Consider the following 26,692-nt stretch of genomic DNA (forward strand, 5'->3'; position numbering starts at 1 on the left):
GATTTGACAATTAATCTGTTGATTATTTTCTTGATTAATTGATTTATTTGCTTTATTGATTGATTTTGTCCATGAAATGTCAAAAAATGGTGAAAAATGTCAATCACCGTTTCCTAAAGCCCAAGATACAACCTAAAATGTCTAAAATGTCTTGATTTGTCTCGTTCAACAGTCCATAACCCAAAGATATTCAGTTTACCATTATAGAGGACCACAGAAACCAGATAATATTCACATTTGAGAAGCAGGAACAAGAAAATTTAAAAAATGACTCAAAACGAATATCAAAATAGTTGGCGATTAACTTTCTGTTGATCAACTAAATGATTAATCGACTATTTGTTGCAGCTCTATTAGCTTCACAGTTTTTTCCAGAGGCCTCATCTGACAATTGATAGTCTTTCTTTGACATGACAGTGGTCACAGCTCACTGGTTCACAGTACACTTATTATAATAATATATATTATTAATAAATCTCATTTAGGTCTCTTCTTCTCTTCACGCTTTGAAAATGAGTCTCATTATGAAGACAAACTGCAGCTGATTTCTGATAACTTTTTAGTCGCCTTTGTTTTTGTTTTTGTGACTACATTCATGACTATGATGAGCCTATTTTTGTATTGGGTCATATTAATAAAATTAAGAATGTTTTTTTTACAACCACTAAATCAAAATTAAGTGTACACAAAATAATAAACTTTTTAAATTCTGAAAACTGAAATCTACCTCCCTCAGTCCCTCTAACTGCTCACCCCACCTCTCCAAGATAATCTCATCTCACTGCTGTATTAGCATAGAAATCTATATAAGTGCATCTATCTTTCTCTTCTTCTCATTTCTTACAGACAGTTGGTCGGCCAGGCTCCTCATCACAGGCCAGAGCGGCGTGATGTTGAAGTAAGTTTGATATAGTTTTTAAAAAGTTAGTGAAGGCACCAGATAAATAACACTGTATGCTTGTTCACATCTCCCCACATTTTAACCTTCCTGTTGTCCTTTGACCCGGGAGGACAACAGGTGTCATTATGTGCTGTCATCAAAAAACTTGAAATGGTTTTAAAACAGTATCCTGACTAAACTTTTACATATACCAGTCTGCCATAATCCATCAACATATTTTCCTCTGATCTCAACTATAGTTAAAATAATTCATAATTTCTTAGTCAGGATACTGTTTGACCCGAGGACAACAGGAGGGTTAAGAGAAAGAAGGATATGTAGGTTTACTACTGGCTGTCTTTTCAAATATTTATTTGTTGATGTTAAGAGAAATAAGAGTGAAGCTTTTGTTCCTAACACAGACTCTATTATAGCCATGAACAAAGAGAATTCAACAGACCATCCAAAGTACAGTCAATTCTTCTACATTTAGTCAAGAGCTCCATATTCAAAAATTGTCTTTAATCTCTTATTTGTTTTATTTGCTTTGCATTTATTATGCAGTTATTTCAAAACTAATGTTAGAAAAATCTCTTTAGATTCTATTTACAGCATTCATATTGGAAATAGTGACATTTTGCTCTTGTTCTTGGTAAATCATTGATAAGTACAGGAAGTATTTTAATGTATCTTACTGCTACTACTATGTAATTTTTTCATCTTTCTTATGAAACACAACTTTAATTTTATTTTAATCTGAGGCACTTTTTAGCTTCTTTCTGCTCTTATATATTATAATTCCACTCTCTTAATTAGGTGAAACGAGAAGTCCAGTCTTTATGAAACAACTTATGTGAACTGACTCATTTGCAGCACAGCAAACCAAGAAGCAATTATGTTTTAAGTTTAAGTTATTCATTCACTTAAATGACATTTTTTGATTATTTTGTAGAAATGGACTGAGATGGCCCTTGATTGACTAAACAATAACTGAGTCACTGTGAATTATTTTTCCAGCTCTGACTGAACTGAGTTTTGGTTTCTCAGCACCAAAGCAGGACAAGGTGCAATATGAACTCAACCAGACGTCAGGACAGCTTTAACGATGCTTTCACAAAGAACTTCATCACCTTTGCTTTCGGCTTTATCATCAACTCCATCAATGGAGCTTTCGTCTACACCTACTTTAAGAGCCAGGTCTTCCAGCGAGACCCCAGGTGATACAGGACCATGTTCTTAGAGTAAAACTGAATAAAAATGGGCCAGAGTTTGCTGTTGTACATATATGTTGATATATTTTGCTGTGTATGTGACTGAATTTGTGATTTTTTTTCACTTTGTTTGGAGCAGAGCACAACTTAAATATCTATGAAATATAATTACATCTATCTTCTGTGTCCTTTATTTCCTGTTCTCATCTTGCATATTTGTCTCCTGCTGTCTTTTCCTCACTTTGACTTTTCTTCCTTTAACTACTCCTCTCTGTTCTCCTTCTGTCCTGCTCTACTTCCTGCAGGTATGTGCTCTACATCCATCTGGTGATCAACGACATGATTATGCTCACCGTTTCTGTGGCACTGCAAATCATGACCTACACCATCCCCCTGCGTTTTGCACCCTGCTGCATCATGCTGCTCATCTTAGTCACTACCAACAAGTACGTAGGTGTGTATTTGTGTTCAAGAGAGTGTGTTAACCCAATTGTTCTGCATGTGTGCTTCTGTCAGATTTACACTTTTTTCTTGGCTCTAGCATCACCATATCATACAATATACATGTGATACTATGTATGTGTGTCTGGAACCTGAATCTTCACTTGACAGGCTATAGCAGACTTTTAAAATATAATCTACTGTAGTAAACAGCTTTCAAGGAGTAAATGTGCATACTATGCATCAGCCAGCCAATTATCATTATGGTTATTATACAGAATATTTACAAAGCTAATATTTGAGGTCTACACGCTGTCATTCCCTCCACAAGTGGCAACTCAGCCCCATTTTTGGAATTTTTTAGGCTAGAATTGAAATAAACATGACAGATGACTCAACAGAAGAAGAAGAAATGTAGCCTAAATATGAGGACAGTCATCAATTAAATGACAAATTCTGCACAACTTTGTGGCTATTTCTCACAGCAGACATTTTGACTTTTCATTGCAGGAAAAGCACAGGTAGACCTAATAATATTAATAATGTCTTTCTTCCATTGAAGTATATAACACCACAGCTCTGACACGGGCGCACCTCATGGGACGCAATTGCTACTGTGTTATCTATCATACCTGTGTTTTCCCAACATGTCATAATGTCTACTGAGAAAAAGGCCTGTATCACCACAAGACAGGAAACTGCTTGGAAGTGCAGCTTGATTAACCTGTAAAGGGGCCCCAGGGCAAAACTGCGCCCCAGTTCTTCCCACTTCTTGTGCATTTAAGTGTACAAGTACCCATTAAGGATAGTGCACAAAATAGAATAAACATCTTAATTTTATTTTGCCTATAGCCCCAGAGAACAACCAGAACACCTATTTCAATACCAGATCATATTACTTTATTAATTAAACTAAATGAGACATTTTAATTTCATGCTGGTTTCCAGTAGCCTTGCACTTTCTTCTAGTAACACAAAACTTTAAGTCCTTATAATTTCAGTTTAGATTGTGCTTTAGTGGTGCACATTCTGAGACTAATTTACTTGATTTATGATGTGTAATTAATGGAGGTAAATCCCACAGGTTAATATAATGCTAGCTGGACATTTGCAGTTTCATGTTGTGTTGATCATTAAGGCTGAAAACCCTCATGGTACTTCACAATCTGAGCTCCAGTAAACATGTGCACAATAACTCTGGATTAAAAAAAAATTAAACAAATGATTATCATGAGTGTTTTTATTTGTCCTGATCCAGGAACAGCCCTCTGAACCTCGCTGGCATGGCAGTGGAGCGTTACATCGCTGTTTGTCGACCTCTTCGTCACGTCCAGATCTGCACCGTGCAGCGAGCCTACGCTCTGATTGCACTGATCTGGGGCATCTCCATCATCCCTGCCTTCACAGACATCATCATCATCCTCGCCACCAAGCCCCTCTCTGTCTTCTCAAGCAGTGTCATCTGTTACCCTACTTATATCTACAACACACCGTACCACAAGACACAAAGTACAGTTGTCCAGGTGAAATTCTGATCATCATTTCATGGATTTTCTTGCTTTATATTCCACTGAGCAGTGTTTTTTTTATTATTCCTTAACTTAATGTCAATTGCATCGGTTGATAGACTAAAACAACCAAGATTTTGTGTCTTCATGTCTTCTCCTCAGGTCCTTCTGTTTTCCTTCGTCTTCCTGACTGTGATCGTCACCTACCTGAAGGTTCTCTGCGCTGCTCGGGCAGTTTCTGGCTCCAACCAGGCTTCAGCCAGAAACGCCCGCAACACCATCCTGCTGCATGGAGTCCAGCTCCTCATCTGCATGTTGTCATACATCTCTCCCTTCCTCAACCTCATTTTAGTCACCACTTGGCCCCAGGAACGCACCAAGATCTTCTTCAGCTGCTTCCTGTTTACCAATGTGCTTCCTCGTCTGCTCAGCCCGCTCATCTACGGCATCAGAGACAAGAAGTTCAGCAGCCATATCAGGCTGCACTTCTGCTGTAAATGCTGCAACTCCGTAGGAAAGAGGGTGAAATGATGGAGGGACCCTAGTGAGGGTCCAAGCAGGTGTTTGACTAAATGGCCTTTCAAGGACCATACATGTTATTTTGCATGTTTTTCCCCTTTATCTACAAATACCACTGAACACAGAAGTTGATTCTGGTGTGACCTGAGAAGAATTTTTGCAAGCAATTATGAGAAATATGTATGATTTCTCAGTAGACCATTTTAAGGTGTAAAAGCTACATTTGGGTCTTTAAGAATTTATTAAAGTCACATTCATTATTGCAATTGTGCATTTTTATGGACTACAGTAGTACAATGGAAAAACAATGTTTGCAAAATTCTCCAAAATACAGAACTGTATGTATATTGTCAGTGTCTCAAAAGGCGTCTCAGCGTTCATGAATAAAGAAAAAGGCGCTAAAAATCCAGTTGTTTGAGCCTTTGTTTGAATTTGTTCATTATCTTGCCTTCAATTTTTTTCTAAACCCTCAAAATATTCAGGTACCCAATTCAAGTTCAAGTTTAATTTGTCACTTCAACAATAAGAAACATAAAAAATATTTTATACATAAGCGGAGATGAAACTCTGGGAAACTTCTTCAGGATCAGGTTACAAAAAAATGTAAATCAAGATAAAACATATAGATAGAAATATAAAAGAAAAGACAAAAGTGCATGAGTGCATCAAAAAAAAAAATTTTTTTAAAGTTTTTTAATGAGTGAATGACATATTTTCAGACCTTGTGTTGAAACTGCATTAATCTGAAAACATGCCACTGCAGGCCACAGCTTCTAACCTTCACTGCCTGTATTGTTCACTTCTAAACCTGCATCACGGGCCAAAACTCTGAGTCATCTGTTGGTTTCTTAAAAAAAATACCTTATTGCAAGGACAGTGAAGACACACTGCAGACTTTATATTGTCTAGATAGACATTTGGTGCAGGTTTTTTGTCTAAAATGTTTGCAAATTATCTCCCCTGTATCACAGCCACAGATATCCTTCACCTTTATCGCCACATATATAGTAAGATCACAACACTGACAAACAAACAGTCAATTTAACGATCAACATCCCATTTAAAGGACCAAACCTTTGTTGAAAAAGCAACAAATACCAGAAGATTACAAATGAAGATGAACTGATATTTAACTCCGCTGTGTTAAGTAAATTACGGAAGAGGGGTAAAGGTCTACACACGTCCACGTTTGGGTGTAAAACTGGTTTTTGGCCACTAGATGGCTCCATTACCACAGACACGCTGCGGTCCGTGGACCTGCAGTTTCCCAAGATGAATATGTGATAAACAATACATCTCTGAATGTATGAGAGTTGTGAGAATTGTGTGAAATCCTGTTCAGGTGCTGCTGGTCAGGAAACCTTTAAAATCTTGATCAAATAAACTCATTTCGATGTTTATGAGGTGCAAACGCAAAAACATTTATTTATTTTATTACATCAAGAGGACACTCACAGCCTGTTTCCTTTGGACATTGTTGTCTTTGTCTAACGGAGGAAGTATTTAAGTATTTCTCTTCTTAATGAGAAAGAAAAAGAAAAGTCAGCAGCAGTTAATAGCAGCACTTAAAGCCTTTGCTGGCAAAGCAGAGGGTCCCTGTGAATATTAGAGACATATTAGAGTAATTTAACGGGTTCATTAAATGACACCTGAGATTTCACTAAATTTCATTAAGCACCACACATTTAGAGCCCCAGTTGTGAGATAATAGTCATATTGACTCCCCAAGAATTATAAAATCCCATTAATGAACCACAAGGCCATTTAAAAATTATTATTGACTACATCCAAAGTCCCTGTGGCGATATAAAATAAAGACTATAAAAATTCAAAAAAAAGTTCATCATTAAACTCTAAATTAACCACTAGGTGCCGCAAACACATCATAGAAGCGACTCTATGAGAACGTATTAAAGGTATTTCCCGTTCGGAGACACGATCCTGTTCCGGAATGTGACGGAAAAAGCCGAAGACTGTCCGACAGAGAAGACGAACAAACACAGGTTCAGATGGAGGAAACCTGTGTGCCTACAGCTGATTCTCACATCTCTCCTCCACAGATGATCGTTACAGGCGGAGGGAATGATGTCCTGAAAGTTGATTTGGGTTTAAAGCTCACTGTCTTTTCTCTGGATCCGACGTTTCCTTAATGGCAGAGTTTAGTCCTTTTTATTCCTGAAAGTATAAAACTTATCAACGCATCATGGGGTGAATCTGAAATCTGGGGAGGATGCTGATCCGGTGATGAAAGAGTATCGTGACAAAACTCCCAGGAGGTAAGTTTCAATTAATATATTACAGTCTTTAAATTTCCCTTCATAACACTAAAGCCTGAAGTGTTTATAAAGAGATTTAAGCTGCGATCAGTTAATCAACACTTCAACCTGACAGCTAGTTTACTGTGGACTCTGTGTCATCTTAATGTGGAGTTTAATTATGTTTGTTGCAGTACTCTGATGTACTTCACTGCATGAATGTGTGTGAATGGTTGTTGCATTTTTCTACAGCTGTGATTTCAAGCCGCAGCGCTTCCTTGTGCTGAATTATAGATCAACTTTATTTCTGTATGTGCACCATGGCAGCTCCCCTGAGAGCCCAGCATGGGCCCTTCATGTAATTATAGACTCAGAGAGTCACATTGTCCCTCTGTTGTTTACTATCTGTTTTCCTTTGGTCGGATGCTTTTACACAAGTCTAAAAAAAGGAAATGATTGTTTAAAAATAACGCTGCTAATTTTGACAGAAGTGTTGCCATAAAACTGATAATTTAATGACATTCATGGCTATGTTGGGTACTTTACATCACTGTGGAGTAGACTGTGTTGAGGAACTAATCTAAATGATATTATATTTCTTTAGATTTTAAAATTTCAATTCCATTATCAAAAGCAAAGGTTCTCAGTATGTACGTACATTTCAAAGGAAGAAATTCAGAGCAGAGCTGTAAGTCAAGACTGCTTTAGTTAAGTCCAAGTCAGTGTGGAGATGAGACTGAGTTGAGATCAAATCAAAAGCCTAAAGAGGTGACAAACATTTTGGAACAGAGTCCAGACCAGTTTTAAGACCAAAATAGCTGCTAATTAGTCTGAAAGTCTGTTTCTGAAAGTCAGAAAAGTTAGGTTAAGGTTGCCTGTGGAGATGTCACTGTAAACAAGTAGTTTTAAGCTTGGAAGTTCATTCTTCACCTGAAGGGAACCTATGAAACAAAATATCTATAAGCCAAAGGTCCACTTACTAACTTTTTGAATGAATGAAGACCACAAAAACCTTTTAGAAGGCACTTTGTGTATACCTAGGCCCAACACACACTATGATAACATTCATAATTCACACAATATTTAAAGAGGTCCATCATAAAAGGTTTCTTAATGTGCAATCTTTACCTCCGCTGTTGATCTTCTTCTACTCTTTGATTGGTGCATTATAACAGTGTCTTTTATCTTGGTTTTCATGCACATTTGCAATAAGGCCTCTATTCATATTTTGCATATTGTTAATGTGAACGCTGCACCACGAGGAGATCTAATCATCATATTTCCCTACAGCTCAATGCAGCACTTTACCTTCACCTGTCAACAAATACACAGATCTTCCTTCAGGAGCTCTGAACTAAACCTTCATCATCTAAATAATTAATGCAGAAGACTTTCACCCTGCAGAAGTTTGAGGCTTCACCTGATAATGTCTGAGATGAGTCCACATCAAAATGGACACTTCAGAGAAAGTTATCAGAAAAGTGTCTGAAAACCAAAAATGATTCTTGACTGAACTTTAAGGTTTATTCTTAAATCTTTTCTTTTGGCTACAACTGGGCATCTTTTAAGTTTATTTGGCAAACTTGTTAGCAAATAGTTGCTTATTTCCACATCCAGCAGTTACGGAGCAACATTATCATTCATTTGAAGTTGTGTTTCTGTCCACCTTCACTCTCTTTTAGCTCTGTTTCTGCTCTCTACCAACTCCTGAGGGAAATATCTGTCTCTTTAGCTGCTAAATGCTCCACTATGTTCACTAGCTAGTCTACAGCTAACTGTGTCTGTTTGTTGTGTTGAAATGTGCCACTACAAATCCTAAAATCTCAAAAAGCCTCTCAGTGAATTGGCAAGTTTCAGTATCATATATAAACTTTATGATCCGGTTTTATTAGTGTTTTTTGCCCTGTGGACAACGACAGACTGTCTGTCTGTGACTCATAAGACAAGTCTGGACTATCCGTGAATTTCGTTTGTACCTAAAAGAAAATTATAAGGACAAGAACACTATAATTCCACAAATTGTCTTAAATCACTCGTATGTGACACTTAGGAACAAATCTGTTGGTGAGAGAGGTTCTTGACTGAGGCCCTGAGAGGAAAAAGACTATAAAGCTCAGTGGAGATGAGGAGAAGAACAGGGTTGGGTGATAATTTTGTGTGAGTTCATCAATACAAGTGACACTTTAATATACAAGTAGTTATGTGAGCCATTGTTAATCTAAAAGTATTGATTATAGCTGCTTTAAAGCCACAGCATTACACACAGATTCAGTGATTCTCAGTCAGGGTGTCTGGGAGAGTGAGCTCAGGCGATAATGTCCGTCATGACTCCATAATTGTCCAAAAAACATAAAAAACACACAAGAGAGCCATACTGTTGTAATTAGTTTGATATATTCCTTCATTAGAATAAACACAGACAGTGTGGTTTCGACAGTCGATTATCTTCTAAGTGCTAAACTGGAATTTCCTCAGATTATGAGAGCTCAAGTAGGAAAATGATGCTGAAATCACAGCTTGTGCTCAGTGGGATCATTTCAGTAAATTAGCCTAATATTAAAGTGTTACAGCTGTCATCCCTCATGGCTCATTTTCCATATTTGTTCTGGTCCAGCCTGTCCTCCCCAAGATTTGTCCCAGCTGAATATCACATTTCAAATGGGGATATATTGACTTGTATAATCAAGATGTCCATGAAATGCTTCTTCCGTATGACTTTGTTTATTTGGAAATCTCAAGACAGACAATTTGCCATCTGGCTCTTTTTTCTGAGTCCAAATTCACATATTTAGGTTTTGGAAAAGTATGTAGGAAGTATTGAGATTGTTTACCGAAGTAAAAGTAGGAATACCTCACTCTAAAAATACTCAATTAGAAGTTAAAGTCCTGCATTTATGATTTTGCTTATGTAGAACAACAGAGGTTTTATCAGCAAAATGTACTTTGAGTATCAAAGGTAAAAGTACTCGTTACTGTTAAAACACTTAACAGCATTAAATGTTTTTGCAGGTTGAGATGGAAATGATTGTAACTACTTTATAGATTAATTGGGTGGTTTAATCTATAATATTTCATCATATTTTAGAAAATGATCCTCAGGGTTTGTACATAAAATTAGAGCTGCAACGATTTGTTGATTAGTCAATTGACAAAAAATTAATTGCCAGCTATTTTGATAATCGAACTGATTTGAGTCATGAATGAGTCAAGAAAAACCACTAAATTTCTCTGTTCCAGCTTCTTAAATGTGAATATTTTCTGTTATTTTTAGTCCTCTATGACAGTACACTGAAGATCTTTGGGTTGTGGACTGTTAGTTGTGACAGAACGAGACATTTGAGGCCATCACCTTGGTCTTTAGGAAAACAGTGATTGACATTTTTGACCATTTTCTGAAATCTTACTGACCAAACAACTAATCAATTATTGAGAAAATAGTCAACAGATTAATCGATAATGAAAATAATTGTTAGTTGTAGCATTACATGAAAAAAATTGATCTTCAAAGTATCTATTGTAGTAACTATGGCTGCCAAATAAATGTAATTGAATTAAAAATACAATATTACCCTCTGAAATGTGGTGGAATGGAAGAATAGTTTCATTAACATAAATATTTAAGTCTTAAGTATCTCAGAACTTAAACACATTAATTGAGTAAATATACTCCACCACTGGCATTTACACATGATAACAGGCTTCCCACAAACACGTCCACGTACTCGCCTCCGAATCTCACACATGCTGCTGACAGACGAAGACGGATTTTTCCACACTTAACTGTATATATGACCATAAATCATTCAGCTGAGGGGAGAAAGAAAAACCTGATTAAATACCAGCAGGAAGAGAGTGAAAGATTCAGAGCCGGATGAAGTCAGACTGCTCTGTTTAAAAAACCATTAAGTCCACATTAGGTTAACACCTATCTGTGATTCCTCAGGCCATTTCCTACACTCTGCAATAAGAGACCATGTAACATTACTGCATTACATTATAGCTACACTTTACCTGAAGGAAGGCACTTACTGCTGCCTCCAAATGGACGGATACCCTCAGTCCTGTTAGAGTGAGCGCTACATGTGCAGCGCTACAGCTGGCGACGATGGGATACTTGCTTGGAGGTATCACTCTGATGAGCAATAAAAAACAAAAGCTGAAAATAAAACTGAGACTTCACTTGTTGCTAAGCAATATTAATCCAATGTTTGCCAACTAAACTGAACTAAATAATGTTTTCTGGCAGTAATATTAGCATTGTGCTGTAAAAAACTATTTAAGGCAACATTGGGATCTGTTGGAGCCTTTGGGCAGAAGAGCGACTCAAAACTTAAAGGACGGGTTCACAATTTTTCAAGTCTGTCTAAAAACAACAGTCAAGAGCCCACATGAACATTAAAACATGTTTTGTTTTTCTTGCTGTAATAATTCCTCCTGTTCATACTGACCATTAGAAGATCCCTTCATAATGATCTTACAATGGAAGTGATGGGGGCCAAAATCTTCAGTGTGTCCACACAGTTATTTTGTGCAAGAATGCATTTAAAAGTCTCTGTGAAGCTTATATGAGGCTTCATCAGTCTGAGTTAGTCATATCAAGTGGATATCTGACACATTTACAGTCTTTTTAGCATCAAATTCCCTCTTTGTGTTTCCTCGGACAGTGTTTCCCTGTTGAGCTGCAGGTGGAAGTATAGTAACAAAAAGAAGGACTTTGGCACTAAAAAGACTGTAATGTTGAAAGATATCTACTTGATTTGACTCATTTGGACGACTGACACTTCATATTAGCTTCAGATAAACTTTTAAATACATTTTTGCACAGAAGGAGGACTGTGGATTTCATCCCCCATCACTTACATTGTAAGTGCATTATGAAGGGATCTTCTAATGGTCAGTATGAACAGGAGGAATGATTACAGCAAGAAAAACATGTTTCACTGTTCATTTGGGATCCTGACTGTTGTTTTTAGACAGACTTGAAAAATTGTGAACTCATCCTTTAACCAATGCACAAAAATCTTTCTTCATTTTTAGAGTATCACTTGAACTTTGTTATTTATTCATCTGTTGAGTGATTTCATAGTGTGGTTTTTATAATGAAAGTGTGTACACTATGTAGGTGTTTGTACTGGAAGTACAGTAGATGAACATGTGTGGGAGTTAGTTTCTGTTTTGGCTGCATATGTATGTGTGTTTTTTTTACTTGACCACATGGAGACAAGTTGCTTGCAACCGTGATTAATGTTGACAAAAAATTAATTGTGATTTAAATGTTTTTAAACAGAATGGTCACTTAACTCATGTTGTTAAAAGCTGTGTTATGACATGGCAACATATTCAAGAAAGGAACATGTTTATACTCAGCCTTCAAATATCTAAAGTCCAGCAAAAGCCTTTTGGCTCTCAACCAGTCCATAATGTGAGCTGTAAAATGTCTGGTACAACAAGCCAGTGTCTGGCCAGCAGGTCTTATAAGTGCATTAGTGGAGCAGATGAAGTTAAAGTGCCTACATCACAACAAAGAAACTCAAACATTTTTTGGGCAGATAATGAAAAGGAGACTCGACTTTGTCAGGAAGTCTTCATAGAGGATTTTGGTGATTGCTGACTCTGCTCGGGAAGAAGAAAAGAGAAGATGGAAAGAGAGAGCGAGATCTGGATCCCATCCAGGCCACGAGTCAAACAGTATGAACCAGCAAAGCTGCACCTTGAATGTCAAGATACTCACAAATAAAATCAGATGTCTGCAGTAAAAATGATGAGGCTGCTGTTATTCTATATGTTTGTTATTGTCACAGAGGAATAACATCTATCAGGCTTTGGACACACACACAATACTTGTCAGTAGATTATATTGAATCACCAGCTTTTAGAGCTGCAGCGATTAGTTGATCAACAGAAAATTAATCGCAAACTGATTAATTAATCGTTTCTGTTATTTTTCAAGCAATAAGAATATTTTCTTGTTTCAGCCTCTCAAATGTGAGGATTTGCTGCTTTTCTTTGTCATATGTGGCAGTAAACTACTAATATTAAGGTTTTGGATTGTTGGCCAAACAAAACAAGAATATAATCGTTAGTTGCCGCCCCAATAAATACTATCTTTACTGAGATAATTTTTCCTCTGATAGTGTTTATTCTAAGGCTGTAAGTCCTTTCTGTTGTTGGTATTGAGTTTCTTATTTTTCCTTTGCATTGTTGTTTTATTGTTGTTCTGTTTGTTCTTGTGAATGTTTGGGACCCCACGATTTCTATAAAGTCAATAAAAACCATTAATTAAGGATCCCTCTTTTGCTTTGTTGCTCATCTCCCTGTGGTCTCGTTAGTTAACCATGGTGAAGGAGAGTCTGCCCAGCTGGGGCCACCAGGACTCAGACGAGGGTCTCGTCCACGTGAACGTTGGAGGTCTGAAGAGGAGTCTCTGTTCCAGCACACTGAAGAAATTCCCAGACACCAGACTGGGAAAACTGCTGGCATGTGACTCAGAGGAAGATATACTTCAGGTTTGTTGTGGGTTTGGGGAGATGAATGGATCGATTGATAGATGATGGATGATCATTTTGTTTCAAGACGATATTTTTGCATCTCTCTCAGGATTTTGATTCCAAAAATAATGAGACTATAAAATGTGTCTCTTTGGCTATTTTCTAAAGCCTCGCTCCGTCATTCTTCCTTCATTCATTTATTTGTTCACATTTCCCCCCTCTCCTCTTCCTCTCCTCTTCTTCGTCCTTGTAGGTGTGTGATGACTATGACGTGCAGCAGAAGGAGTTTTATTTTGACAGGAATCCCGGCTTGTTTCCTTACGTCCTTCACTTCTACCAGACGGGTAAACTTCACATCATGGAGGAGCTGTGCGTCTTCTCCTTCAGGTCTCTGGTCTCTCTACTGTTTTAACACCACAAACTACACTTCAATCACATTTATCAAGTCACAATTTGTCACTTTAGTTTCTGTTTAGAGTGAAAATAAGTGAATAGTTGAGCTGTTTTCATACTGTACAAGCACTGTGACCTATAAATGCTACATGTTTATAATTTGTCATGTTTGAAAAAGATCTTTACTGGTTTCCATATCCGTCTTACACAGCTCCAGTGGGAATAAAAGCGGTCACAATGTCACTAAAAGCACACATAAGATTACTCTAAGAAATAACGTTTTACTGTAAATGCTTTACCAGAGAGATCAATTTGAAGCAGCTAATGTGATTCTGAAGAACCTTTCACGAGCTACAGGAACTACACTACTTTTATAAAAATGACACATTGGACATTTGGTTTGATGGTGAAATTAGAGAAAAGCTTTAGAAAAAATGTACACAATACAAACAAACAAACAAACACATTCACAAACATAAACAATCCCCCATTTTATGCAGTTTGTTGTATGTAAAGGTCCTTTTATTGTTTGAACAGAATGAACCTTTTCCACAATAGAAATATTTGAAAGTTAAAAAGCCAGAAACAGTTAGATGAACCAGTATTATTATTTAATCTGTGTCTAGAGGAGGCTATAAACAGATTCCTTCCATTTATTAAATTTTCTCTTCAACAATTTTGACAGGATTTTGGGTGAAGCTTGGTGAGGTTGATATACTGTCTTTTTTGTTTAAAGTCCAACTTAAATTAAAATGCATTTTTGTTTCCTACAGGTACATATCTGCTCTGTAAATCACTTGTCCTGTTTATCCTTTGAGAAAAAATGAGAAACCAAAAGAGAGAAATTTTTATTGCATATTTTTTGGTTTTATGATGGCGCCCCCTAGTTTTACATTATTTCAATGAAATGCGTTCCATCATTCACTTTCATAGCTAGAGTCCTTATTTTGATACAGGAAATCAAATTTTTGCATAAAGTTCTATCATCGGCAGAGCAGACGGTCACACTGAGCCTGATAGCATCCTGCTCCACAACACAAGAACCACAGACTCTGAACAACACACATTAACTTTCCTGCTAAAGTCTCCTTCATATCTCACAACTCACAAACATGAAGACATGTCTTGTCCTGCAGCTTAGCTTGTTGAACGAACCACCAAACAAATTACCTTATCCAGCTTGTCAGGCTTCAAGTGATGCGCAGTGGTTCGGACGAATCAGTGTCCTATGAGGTTTCTTACTGGATCTCATGATCACATTTCCGAGGAAGACTTCTCAGATGGTTCTGTGTAACAAACCATATGTCGTATCAGGTTACCAAACAAACATTCGCCAGGAAAAAGTGCACCGCTAATGTCAGTTAGCAGCTAGATAGCCAATTAGCTGCTCATTTGCAGCATATAAAACAACATGTAAACATACTTGCAAATGTCCCTTTGGTCCCGTTATATGCTGGTTTGGTCGTTACTCTTCAAAATCCCTGTTAGTGACACACTGTCTGTCCATGACTTGTAGCTACAGCAGTTTGTTTACTTTATTCATACAGTGTAACACCGGTTGCCTGCCAGCTGCTGTCAAACAAAAATAAACACTGACAAGCCGCCTCAGCTGCTGTCAATCAAACACAGCATTTCCTTTTTTCTTCCTTGTATTAATATAAAACTATAAACAATACATTAAAAAAACACTTTTACATTAGTTTTGACTAAATATGATTTCAGTTTAAATTTTAATCATTTAAAGCTCTATTAGACTGCAGCTGTTGTACTAATAAACTTCTGTTTGTCACTTAGTCAGGAGATCGAATACTGGGGCATCAATGAGTTCTTCCTGGACAGTTGCTGTAGTTACCGTTACCACGACCGCAAGCTGGAGAGCAGCCGACATCGCAGCTGGGACGACGAGAGCGAAGTCAGCAGCATAGACACCTCTGTGGACGAGATATCTGACTTGAACAGGTAAAAGACCGTGGAGCCTTTTGATGAGCCCGACTCACATCTCTCTGTCCATCTCTCCGTTGACTCATCGTCTTCCTCCGTCCTCTCAGGGACATGCTGCACTTCCAGGAGGTGCGTTACGGGAACATCAGGAAGTGTCTGTGGCTGACTCTGGAGAACCCTGGATACTCCATCCCCAGCAAGCTCTTCAGTCTGCTTTCCATCGGAGTCGTGCTCACATCCATCGCCACCATGTGCATCAACAGCATCCCAGAGTATCAGGTCGGTACAGAGAGAAACATTCACTCAGTTTTCATCAGAAGATTTTCGTCTGGAACATTTCTGTAGATTAGATGATGATGGGACTCTCTGATCATCACTGAAAAACTCATCATCTATTTACATAAACCATTATAAAAAAGCAGAATCCCTGCCATATTTATCCTGTTTTAAATGTGAAGGGGAAAAAAATATCCAATCAGATGCAGGAAGTGTTCAGTGAAGGAGAATAAAATCATCTATTGGACTTCTTATTGTCCCAAACAAAAACACATCCAGTTGTGCCAGAACACAATGAGAAAAGTTAAATTTGAGAGTGTTGTGAGGCTACAAATGCAATAACAAATGAGCTAACAAACTATCAGGTGTTAAAAGGTAGTGTTTCACAAAGTGTCTGTTTGTTGAGTTTCTCTTGAGTTTTACTCTAAACCTCTTTAAATTTAACCCCAGTCCAGACATAAACTTTGTATATTGTATCTGAATTCCTCATGACTGATTCCATTTTAAAGATAAATGCTATTCAGCCATCTTAAATGTTTTAACACCAGCTGTGAGGGAAGTTCATGAATGTTAGTATATTTAGAAACAGCTCCAAAGACTAACAACATCGATCATGTTTTCATTCTCCAGAGAGTAGTTCTGCGTAAGGAAGACGCTACTGAGCACGTGCAGGAAGGTGGTACTGTTTACAGCTTCATTAGCTTGTGGCTTTGTACTACATTGTACATTTCTCAAAGAACTTCAGTACGGAGGCTGAAAACATGATCACTGTTATTAGTCTTTGGAGCCATTTCTAAACAAACTAACGTGACCAAACTCTTCATAATGAAGGAACATGTCACCCAGTGCAGCAGTGTGGCTCACTGATGTGTTTTTAATAGTTTTTGGACAACGGAGGAATAAGATATATCAGGCTTTGGATACACACACAATACTTGTTAGTAGATCAGTTCATTGTTGGTTTGGATCCAAACATGCGATTTATTGACAATAAGAAAAATATAGAAAAACAGCAGCCATATGCTTTAAGCAAGATGCTGTTGATAAAAGCAAAACAGGGTTCAAAAACTAAATGTATGATTGAAAACATCTGTAAATGTTCATGATGATCAATAATCTTTCTCTTTTTTTCTTTCAGACGTTTGACTCTAACGGGAAGCTGATGGAGGACCCGACCACACAGGCTCTGGAGGTTTTCTGCAGCTGCTGGTTCACCTTCGAGGTGAGCAGATAAAAACAAACTGGAACAATAAGTGGTGTTTATCTGTGTGTTGGTGAATGAACAAAGATATCAGTTGAAGTAGAACACACTTCTTTTTTGTTTAATCTCTTCGAGGTGGTGACGCGGCTGCTGCTCGCACCCAACAGGAGGAAGTTCTTCCGTCACCCTCTGAACATCATTGACTTGGTGTCGGTGGTTCCCATCTACATCACCTTGATCTTTGACATGACTTTGGGTTCAGAGTCTGATCTGGGAAACCTGGGACGACTCATTCAGGTTGGGAAATGTAATTTATCTTAATCTTTGACACTGTCTGTTTTCATCATTGTTTCATATGTGATACATTTAATCACTGAACTCAAGGAGACGTTTTCATTGGTTGCTCTTTGTATTTAAATGTATTCAATTAGACAAACCCAACACTGGTACTGACAATACAAAACAGTCTGCTGGTGCTTTTCAATGTAAAGCTCCAGAGATAATAAAATAATTTGCCAGACTCAGATCCATTACTTCTTTTCATGACTTCAAGACTTCATTGCTTGTTTACCTCAAATGTACTTGTTCTTTTTTTTTGTGACTATATTTACTTTCATCTTTTATTAGTACATATTTTCCCTCTCTGTCTCTTTTTCCTCCTTATTTTACCCCTTTTGGTTTGTGGGTAGACTTAGTGCTTTTGACAGTTTTGTTTGTTGTTTGTTTGTTCTGGCAGTTGCTAACCTCTTGTTGGTCTTGTAACAGAGATGTAGAGGTTTGGGAGTTTTTGAGAGCTTTGTTTGTTTGTGTGTTTTGTTGGTTGTTTTGTGTTATTGATTTAATTATTTTCATAATTATTTGTATTGTTTGTTTGTTGAATTGCCAATTTTCTTTTTTTCTGTGTTGGGGGACCCCTTAAAAACAAGATGGTGCATCTAAAGAGGCTTATCCTCAGCTTAAATTTCAAATAAATGTAATCCATTTGGTCTCTATATTGTCTGGTCCAGACCTTTGAATCCGCCCACTCCACCAAGTTGGCTATTTGCTTGATGAAGAAAAACAAATGGCTGGCAGAGTTGAAATGTTGCTTTTTTTCAGTCAAATAAAAGTTTTTAGGAGCTAAAATTAAAAATTTTAAAGGGTTTTATGAAAACGATGAGGTGACACTCTCTTTCCTCATGTCTCTCTCTCTCAGGTGTTCAGGTTAATGAGGATCTTCAGAGTTTTGAAGTTGGCCCGACACTCGACAGGACTACGTTCACTAGGAGCGACGCTTCGGGTGAGTCAGGACTGTGTCTGCTGCCACAGACGGCATCGTCATGTAACATTTGACTCTCTGACTGGGAGCAGACACACAGTGACGTTAACCAGCCTTAGAAACCTCTAAAGGAAAATAAAAGACAATGAAAACGATATAATTGATTTTTCTTGTTTGTGACATTTTAGTCTGCTGACCTTTCTGTAGACACATCAGATAAAGGTTGATGGGTGGTGCACAGACGTAGATATGTCACACACATTAAAGGGAAACTTCAGGATTTGTCAACCTGGACCCTATTTTCCTGGCACGCTCAATACTGGACCAACTTCAAAAACTGTTGTCCCCATTGGTCATTTAGACACAAAAAGATGGGAAAATAGGGTCAAGGTTGAAAGTTTCCCTTTAAAAGGTAGAAAAGACGTCTTTATGTGTTTCTTTGAGGATGAGGTTTTTATTTTCAGTGAGTTGAAGGTCCACACGTCAGGCAGTCTGAGACCAAACTCACCAAACACTTCAACACTGAGCTGTAGGTTAACAAACCTGACAACTTATACAAAACCAAGGGTAGATATCAGTTTTTCTGTATTTTTATATCTTTTATATACAATATATAGATCAAAATGTTTTCCTTCAGGTCTTACATAACTACCGACAAGTCAGGTTGGTCATTAAGGTGTTCGTATATTAAATGAGGTGAAATTGTAAGACTGTGTGAGAGTTTTCAAAATTTAGGTGTCTGAGATGCACCTTCCAGTTTGCAGCTTCGATTTGGATTAAAACACAGCACAAATATTGTGCTTAAAGCTGCCCTGTGGAGTTTTCTTGTGAACAAACAAAACTTATGTATTACATTCAGATTTGCTGTGTGTATCCTTGAGGTCAGCAAATATCAATGGACACACACACATCCACACATCTCTGCAGGTGCTCGCTAACAAAATACACAGAAGAAACAGAGTATCTGCACACTGCTAATTGTTCCCAAATCTTCTTTAATTCTACATGGACATGACAACATTTAGACGTTTTCAACATTACCTGAAGAAGAACCATAGTGGTGGAAACATTGTCATGTTGGGTTAATGTTTCCATTCACCCCTCCTCCTCTGAACAAGGAAAATTGTCCACATATACGTAGATTATCTGACCTGCACCAGTGCTCCGAGTCATAAATACTGCTGCTAGAATATTATGAAGCATTTTACCTGCATGCTTGAACAACGACCCCTTCATAAAAACATCGCTCTACAGTGCTACTCGTGGTCAAAAGCTCCACTGGTACATTTAAGTTTGTGCTTCTGCTTTTGGTTTGAGTTCTGTTTTTCCCTCCTGCCTGTTATGTTTCTGTGTGCTTTATTTTTCATGCTGTGTTCAGACATGTTGTCAGAGTGAAGCAGGCTCTTTCTCTGTGAAGTCCTTTGAGACAGTGTCTTGGTTTAGAGGGTGATGTAAATAATCTTGACATGGCTCAAAGTAAAAAATATGACAAAATGCAGTTTGATCTGTTGCGGATATCTTCTAAACAGGTGAACAAGCCTTTGAAATATTGATTTAATTAACTTTTGTTGAGATGTAAACTGTGAATGACCTGAACTCTGAAGTGGAGACACTTTTAAGACAACACAGCTGACAAGTTTTGCTTCATTCATTGTGGTCTGACGAGGCTCACAGACTGAGCTGTCTGCTCAGGACGCTGACAGGAAAAAGACTGATTGACATCTCTCTCTTTCACTGAGACATGTGAACGTCTCCTCACTGGGAAATGTGTTTGATTTCCTCTAAACTATCCACAGAGGAAACATGGCCTGAAGGTGCAGAACTTTGCCTGCATGTTTATAACGTCTAGTTTAAGTACTTTTTCATGAGTATGTCATTTCAAGAGTCACCAAACATGATGATCAGTTTAAGTTCTAAATATAGTCAGCTCTTGGCTGTCTCTCAACCTCTGCCCAGACTTCCCCGACTGGTCACAGTGGACACTTTCCAGATTAAAATTGAGAAAATGGAGCTTGTGCAATTTAGGCTTTATTATGATATCTGTCTGTTGAAACCTGTTCAAACTAGTTTCTGAAGCAGGTGATGCTGAGATGATTAGTTTGATCACATGATGTTTATGTCAGTGATAAAGGATTTCTCCTCTGCAAGGATCCATTCTTGATGAAAATACAGCAGGAATTTTGTCCTAAAGCAGCTCAGTCAGATATTTTGTGGTCATTTCTCTGTGTAAACGCATGTGAAGTGAATCAATTACAGCAGCAGAGACTGATGTACAATCAGTTAGGATGATGAGGAGAGGATTCTTTGTGTATTCAAAATCATTATGCATCTTTGAGTTACAAGGTAAATACATAAATTACTGTCTTCAATCATTTGTTGTACTGTTTTTTAAAATGTCCAAGGTTTACTGGGTTAGGATGCATTACATTTACATTTAGATTGCAGTAGTATTTTATTAAAAGCTCCTGACCCGTGACTGGCATTGGGAGTGAAACACTGAGAGCTTTTTTGGTGTCTTTCCTGAATATCAATGTGAAAAAACCCTGAACATAATACATTAGTTCAACTCAGGCTCATGAGTTTAACATCTAGAAACAGTAGCTGGGTTTGAATCGATGCTAATTACCATTATAATGATACAATTTTAATTTAAATTCACAGTAAATCCATTTCTCCAAAAGCAAAATGTCATCTGATAAAGAAAAATAAATAAATTTTACTTTCATGCCAGTTGCTGTTTGCTTTTATTTTATTTTAATGCACAAACAACACAATATTGCAAGTAAAGCTTTGCAAACTGAACTTTAAATAGGAGCTAATGTTCATGCTGCTTTTCTATTAATTGTCATGGTTCACTTTGAAATATTGTACCAGCACAAAATACTTCCATACATCATCTGAAATGTTTAGTATTCAGCTGCCTGCTATTCTGGCATTTCAGGAATATGCAAGTCTGCATTTTATTTTTAGCAGCGATTCAACTGACAATTTATTTTGTTCCTCTCGGGTTTCTTTAGGCTGGATTACAGAACAATTCAGTCACAATACCATCATGTCCTCTCTTCTCTTCTCTTCTCTTCTCTTCTCTTCTCTTCTCTTCTCTTCTCTTCTCTTCTCTTCTCTTCTCTTCTCTTCTCTTCTCTTACTGCATTATTTGAAACAAAATGATTTCCAACCTATTTTTCCTCTCCAGTAAACCGAACTGAATTGTATGACAGGAAACAACAAGAAAAATTGTTAGTTGACAATTTCACAATTTTTCAACTATGTTTTAAAATGACAGTCAGGAGCTCAAATGAACACTGAAACCATTTTATCTTGCTGTAATCATTCCTCCTGTTCATCTCCCAAAGTTACTAGTTGAGATGCAGTGGAGGGATGGTAAGAAGAAAGGGAATTTCTCCCAAACTCCCAAAGACTCTAACTTTGGGAGATCTAACTCAGATTTCTGAAGCCTCATGTTAAATTTAGGAATACAGCAAATCAAACTTGTTTTAATGGTTGTGATGGCCCCTGCCTATCCTACCTTAAATGTATTGATGCTGGTGTGGATATGAGTTCCTGTTATATTCCCTTGTGTCCATAAAGGTATCCGGGGGAACGTGGGTGTGGCAGCCAGCCAGATTCAGAGCACCTGGTCTTAATGGTCCCATAGGATAAACTGGGGCCAACTGGCAGCGTTGTTCAGGCTCTCTCACCTGGACTCATCCCAGCCAGCAGCTGCAGGCTTTTGCTTGTTGTTTGACTTTAGTTTTGTTTTCCCTTCACAACACCTTACACCCCATTCACATTTACATCACTGATGTCACTGACTGACACACTACTTTATTATAATGAATACTTTTTTTTTTTGTTGAGATTTATAGTTTTATTTTCATTTTCAACAATACATCATAAAGACAAACAATACATGAACAGTGAGACAGCCCCGTATGAAATAATGCATCAAATTAACTCAGGCAGGACTAAATGTAACCGAAAAAGGAAAGACACAGAACAAAAACAAAACAGCAGCAATGAAAAAGACAAAAAACAGCGAGAAACATAAAATAAATAAAATAACACTATAATAAATAAGTGTTCTTACAATGGTACACAGTAAGATTGGGGATAAGAGTTATGCATGAGTTGATCCTCCATCCATTTATTCCATTTCAACATATAAAGGTCTACTTTATTCATTAGTCTCCAAAGCTGCCAAGTGACCTGTCTGACAGAGGGTGCCTCTGAGGCTTACCATTCACATAATGAATACTTTTTAATTTTACCACCATCTGTTGTGTCCATTCCTGTATTTGTCATGCCCTAGGAGCCGGTTATGATATGGACATATGGTCACCTGACAGTTGTTTTAAGATACACTTGAAAAATTGTGAACCAGTCCTTTAAGGCTACCAAATATCTCTCCTGGGGCTTCACAGATGTTTTAAGGCTCATAAAAAATACTCTAATTTGAATAATTATTTGTGTCTTATATGGTTTCTCCACAAAATGTTCAGTTAATAACACGTTAAAAACTCTTAAAGTGACATTTCGTCCTCCTCTTCAATCTCTGAATATGTAAAGATTTTTCATTTCTAAAGTTTTCCTGCTGGACACAAGATGTCTCCTCCTTCACTGTAAAGTTCATTCTCAGTGTTTGTTCACTGGAGGTGTAAGTTGCATACTGGACCACGATTGGCTGCATACTATTTGTGATGTCACAAATCCTGCTCGTAGGTAGACGTGTGAAACTGAGATTTAAGGTGAACTCAGAGAAACTTTCCTCCTTCAGCAGCTGAATGTGAAAACAAACTCTGCACAGAGAAGAGAAAAAACATCCAGCTGAAGGAACAAGAAGAGAAACATGATTTTGAGTTAAAACAAGGTTAAAAGACAACACCATAGTTTCTCACAGGTTGTCCTCCATGTTGTTTCTGCAGCACAGTTACCGTGAGGTCGGCATTCTGCTGCTCTACCTGGGTGTCGGCGTGTGCGTCTTCTCTGGTATCGCTTACACGGCTGAATACGAAGAGGTAAAGTCTGAATGATGTTTGGCTGTTAAGGCCTCATGAAGACTCTGTACTTGTTATGTTAAATTATTTATCTTCATCTGTTTTTCCTTCTTTTTCATGATTAATTTTTAATTCTTTCCTCAGCCAGTAAGGTTTTATTATACCAAAAGTTTGTCCTCCTGATGTTTGGTCAACTGAAATGACCCCGATCCAAGAAATAATTGATTAGATATCAGTTGTGATTCAGATTTAGATTCAGAAAATTGCTATTTTCCATCCCAATGTAACAGAATTTTGTCTTTGATTAATAGATAAATGAATCAGAAAATGATAAAACTCAAAAACACATTTACAGACTAATTTTACATCTCTTTGCACGATCAAGAAATCAATTTAAATGCCCAGAAAACATATTTTCTCAATCAGCTTCTTACTGTGAATAATGAGTTCCTACATGGAGACATTATTTTATGCCAAAGTCAGAGCAGTTTTAGTTATTTCTGTACTTTTCTAACTGTTTTTAAGTGAGCAGGTTCTGTTTTAACAACATTTAAATGAGAATCTGATGTCAGTTGATTTGTTTTTCAGTCGCTTTCAATCAAATCTGATCAAACCACATCATGTTTTTTTAACTGTGGTTGTTTCCCATTTAGTCACTAATATTTATTGTTATAGAAAAATTGATTTGAATCCAATATTTTAGTGGCTTTAAATTAAAATACCAATAAAAGTAATGATGTATTTGATTATAAGAGTAAACTGAATTATTGCTCAGCACTGGCAGCTGTTTATACCTTCTAGTTAATCTGTTTCATGTCATTTTAAAACTTGTTTAGAATTAAATTAATTAATCTTCTGACACTATAGCTATGAGCCACTATTTTACTCTGATATGTTTTCATCCATACAAGGTGGCATTTTTAATTTGAATGGGATACATTTATTGACATATTGTTTTTGAGACATACTTGACCATATTTGAGATTCACATAAAGATAAAACTCTCGCTGTCTCCATGCAGGACGTTGGCCTGGACACCATCCCGGCCTGCTGGTGGTGGGGGACGGTGAGCATGACCACGGTGGGTTATGGCGACGTTGTTCCCGTCACGGTGGCCGGCAAGCTGGCCGCCAGCGGCTGCATCCTGGGCGGCACCCTGGTGGTGGCGCTGCCCATCACCATCATCTTCAACAAGTTCTCCCACTTCTACCGCCGGCAGAAAGCCCTGGAGGCTTCAGTGAGGAACAACAACCGCAAGAGGATGAGGTTGAGCTGTGAGAACGTCCCGGAGGAGGACGAGGAGGAGGACGAGGAGGAGGGATCGGACGGAGACAGCAGGTGTCTGGACGATGACGATATTGATGATATTGAGGAGGACGATATAGATTATGAGGATGAAGGAGGTGTAATCAATTACAGCTACGTGGAACATCCGTCCTACACGTACATAGTGAGGAGGAAGGAGCTGCATCAGCTTTGAGGATGAGCTAAACCTCAGATGAAAACTGCTCTTGTTCTTCCTGCAAATCTGATGTTTTTACATCAGCGTTTCCAGCTATGATTTCATGTTCACATTTGATCATGAACGTGACTTCCATCTGACCCAAAGCCACACAAATGTAGTATGAACTGTCAGATCTCCATGACGATCGCTGTCATCAAAACAAACGTGGACGACGAAAACTCAGCGGGGCAGCAGCTTGATGAGAATTTCAGATGCTTCTAATAAATTAAATCTGGAGTAAATTAAAATTGTAATAAACTGTCGTCGGACTATAACTCTGGGGCTTCCATAACAGACTGTTCTGACATGATGTACTGCTTCTCATTCATTTGTGCATGTGGGCTGTTCCAGGATGGAGGTTTGTTGATGCTTATATTGTTTCTCTGTTAAAAATTGATTTAAAGAGTCACAGAAAAAAAACAAACATATCTGACTGAAAAAAAATGGTCAAAATGAACATAAACGCCAACAAAAGAAATCATGAACTGGACTGAAGTGAAATAGCATGCACGCAAATGAAATTAACTGAATAAAAACTGCAATGAAAAACTGTGAAAAGTTCTTTTGTTGAAGAAGTAGAAATAAGAGATGCTTAAAGATCAGCTACACAAAATCTTTTATGAATGAAAAGTATTGCTACGCTGACCTCTGGTAGTTAAAACAGAGTCTGAGACTGTGGGCATCCCCTCAGATACAGCCTTGAAAATAGCGCCTCCTCACTCCTCCTTGGTTTACTTGCTTAGTTCAGCTCAATTCCTGGATGCCACTGGGTTCATGATTGTTATTTGATCCCACAGACACTCAATAATTGATCCAAGACAGCCTGATATTGCTGTTTGACATAACTTCAGATTACACCCAATACATTTTAAAAAAAGTCTGTCTGAAGGCATTTATTAGTTTCTGACTTTGGGAAAGTGGGAAAAAAGGTAAAATTCCCCAAAACTACTGTATCTCTGAACTATCTCTTCAACCAAATCACACACGTTCAGGCTGTTCTACCTGATCTCCTTTTGATAACTAATGTAATATTTTTTTCACTTCCATTCACTGAGCCTCCCCTGAAACTGGGGAGACCCGCCTCTGAGTTAAAAGGTTCATGTCTGTTGCATGTCTGACCCGACCCACCTTCAGGTGTTATCTGCTTTATTTGTGACCTCACCAAACTGTGAGGTGCGTTGTGGCGTGCTGTACTGCAGAAGGAGAGCGGACAGAGAATGTTGCAACTGTTATATGACAGTGCAGGATCATTAGCCTGGGTGTAGTTACTCGACAAATGACTCGATATCGTATTGACCTTTCAAAGCAAAAGTATCGCAGCAAGATGTTTCGATGTCTCGTTTCACTGTGTTAAATATCACGTGACCACCCCAAAGGAGGCCTCGTGACGTCACACTCGTACCAGAGAGGTGTCGCCGTGGTTTTGAATGCAGGATGTGAGACTGCTGCTGTGCTGTAGACTCTGATTAAAAGTGATCAGTTTGAATAGTTTAAACTTTATTGAACAAAATAACAATAATGAAAGCAGTAAGACCTCTTAGACTCCAACTTATTATAATTATAATTTATTTATTCAATGTTTATTTATATAGGAACAATTATATAGCATGACACATACCACAACATGTAAAGCCAAAGCATGTTTCTCAGATTTAATCCATTTTCAACACATTTGCGTCATATTGATTCAACGCTTCAGGAAGCTTTGTTTTCCCCGGGTTTTTTTTCCCCTTTGTTTTTCCTCTCTAATATTTGTGGACAAAACTGAACTTAAATGAACTTTTATCACACAGGTAAATAAATGTATTTATAGTCAATGAATG

The 26,692-nt window shown here is 37.7% G+C and overlaps 2 protein-coding genes across 2 annotated transcripts; both read left to right on the plus strand.

Annotated features, from left to right (window-relative positions):
• Window positions 1–1,951: 1,951 nt before the first annotated feature.
• LOC137180785 (odorant receptor 131-2-like) lies at window positions 1,952–4,571 on the plus strand. Its single transcript, XM_067586032.1, has 4 exons — window positions 1,952–2,097; window positions 2,397–2,537; window positions 3,791–4,055; window positions 4,203–4,571. Exons 1-4 carry the CDS (start codon window positions 1,952–1,954, stop codon window positions 4,569–4,571), a joined length of 921 nt encoding a protein of 306 aa, XP_067442133.1.
• Window positions 4,572–6,424: 1,853 nt separating this feature from the next.
• On the plus strand, window positions 6,425–25,407 carry si:dkey-43k4.5 (potassium voltage-gated channel subfamily S member 2). Its single transcript, XM_067586248.1, has 10 exons — window positions 6,425–6,835; window positions 13,144–13,320; window positions 13,556–13,689; window positions 15,490–15,654; window positions 15,744–15,915; window positions 17,051–17,134; window positions 17,249–17,410; window positions 18,309–18,392; window positions 23,294–23,386; window positions 24,387–25,407. The coding sequence occupies exons 2-10, from the start codon at window positions 13,150–13,152 to the stop codon at window positions 24,843–24,845; spliced, it is 1,524 nt and encodes a 507-aa protein (XP_067442349.1). The 5' UTR covers window positions 6,425–6,835; window positions 13,144–13,149; the 3' UTR covers window positions 24,846–25,407.
• Window positions 25,408–26,692: the final 1,285 nt, after the last annotated feature.

This window comes from Thunnus thynnus, chromosome 4 (genome assembly GCF_963924715.1).
Source record: "Thunnus thynnus chromosome 4, fThuThy2.1, whole genome shotgun sequence".
Taxonomy (NCBI): domain Eukaryota; kingdom Metazoa; phylum Chordata; class Actinopteri; order Scombriformes; family Scombridae; genus Thunnus; species Thunnus thynnus.

Bases quoted from the DNA above. Each gene is read 5' to 3' on its own strand.
- LOC137180785 (XM_067586032.1), top strand. From the start codon at position 1,952: ATGAACTCAACCAGACGTCAGGACAGCTTTAACGATGCTTTCACAAAG. The intron at 2,098-2,396 runs GTGATACAGGAC...TACTTCCTGCAG, and splicing joins GTCTTCCAGCGAGACCCCAG to GTATGTGCTCTACATCCATC. The intron at 4,056-4,202 runs GTGAAATTCTGA...TCTTCTCCTCAG, and splicing joins CACAAAGTACAGTTGTCCAG to GTCCTTCTGTTTTCCTTCGT.
- si:dkey-43k4.5 (XM_067586248.1), top strand. From the start codon at position 13,150: ATGGTGAAGGAGAGTCTGCCCAGCTGGGGCCACCAGGACTCAGACGAG. The intron at 15,916-17,050 runs GTCGGTACAGAG...TTTTTCTTTCAG, and splicing joins ACAGCATCCCAGAGTATCAG to ACGTTTGACTCTAACGGGAA. The intron at 18,393-23,293 runs GTGAGTCAGGAC...TTGTTTCTGCAG, and splicing joins CACTAGGAGCGACGCTTCGG to CACAGTTACCGTGAGGTCGG.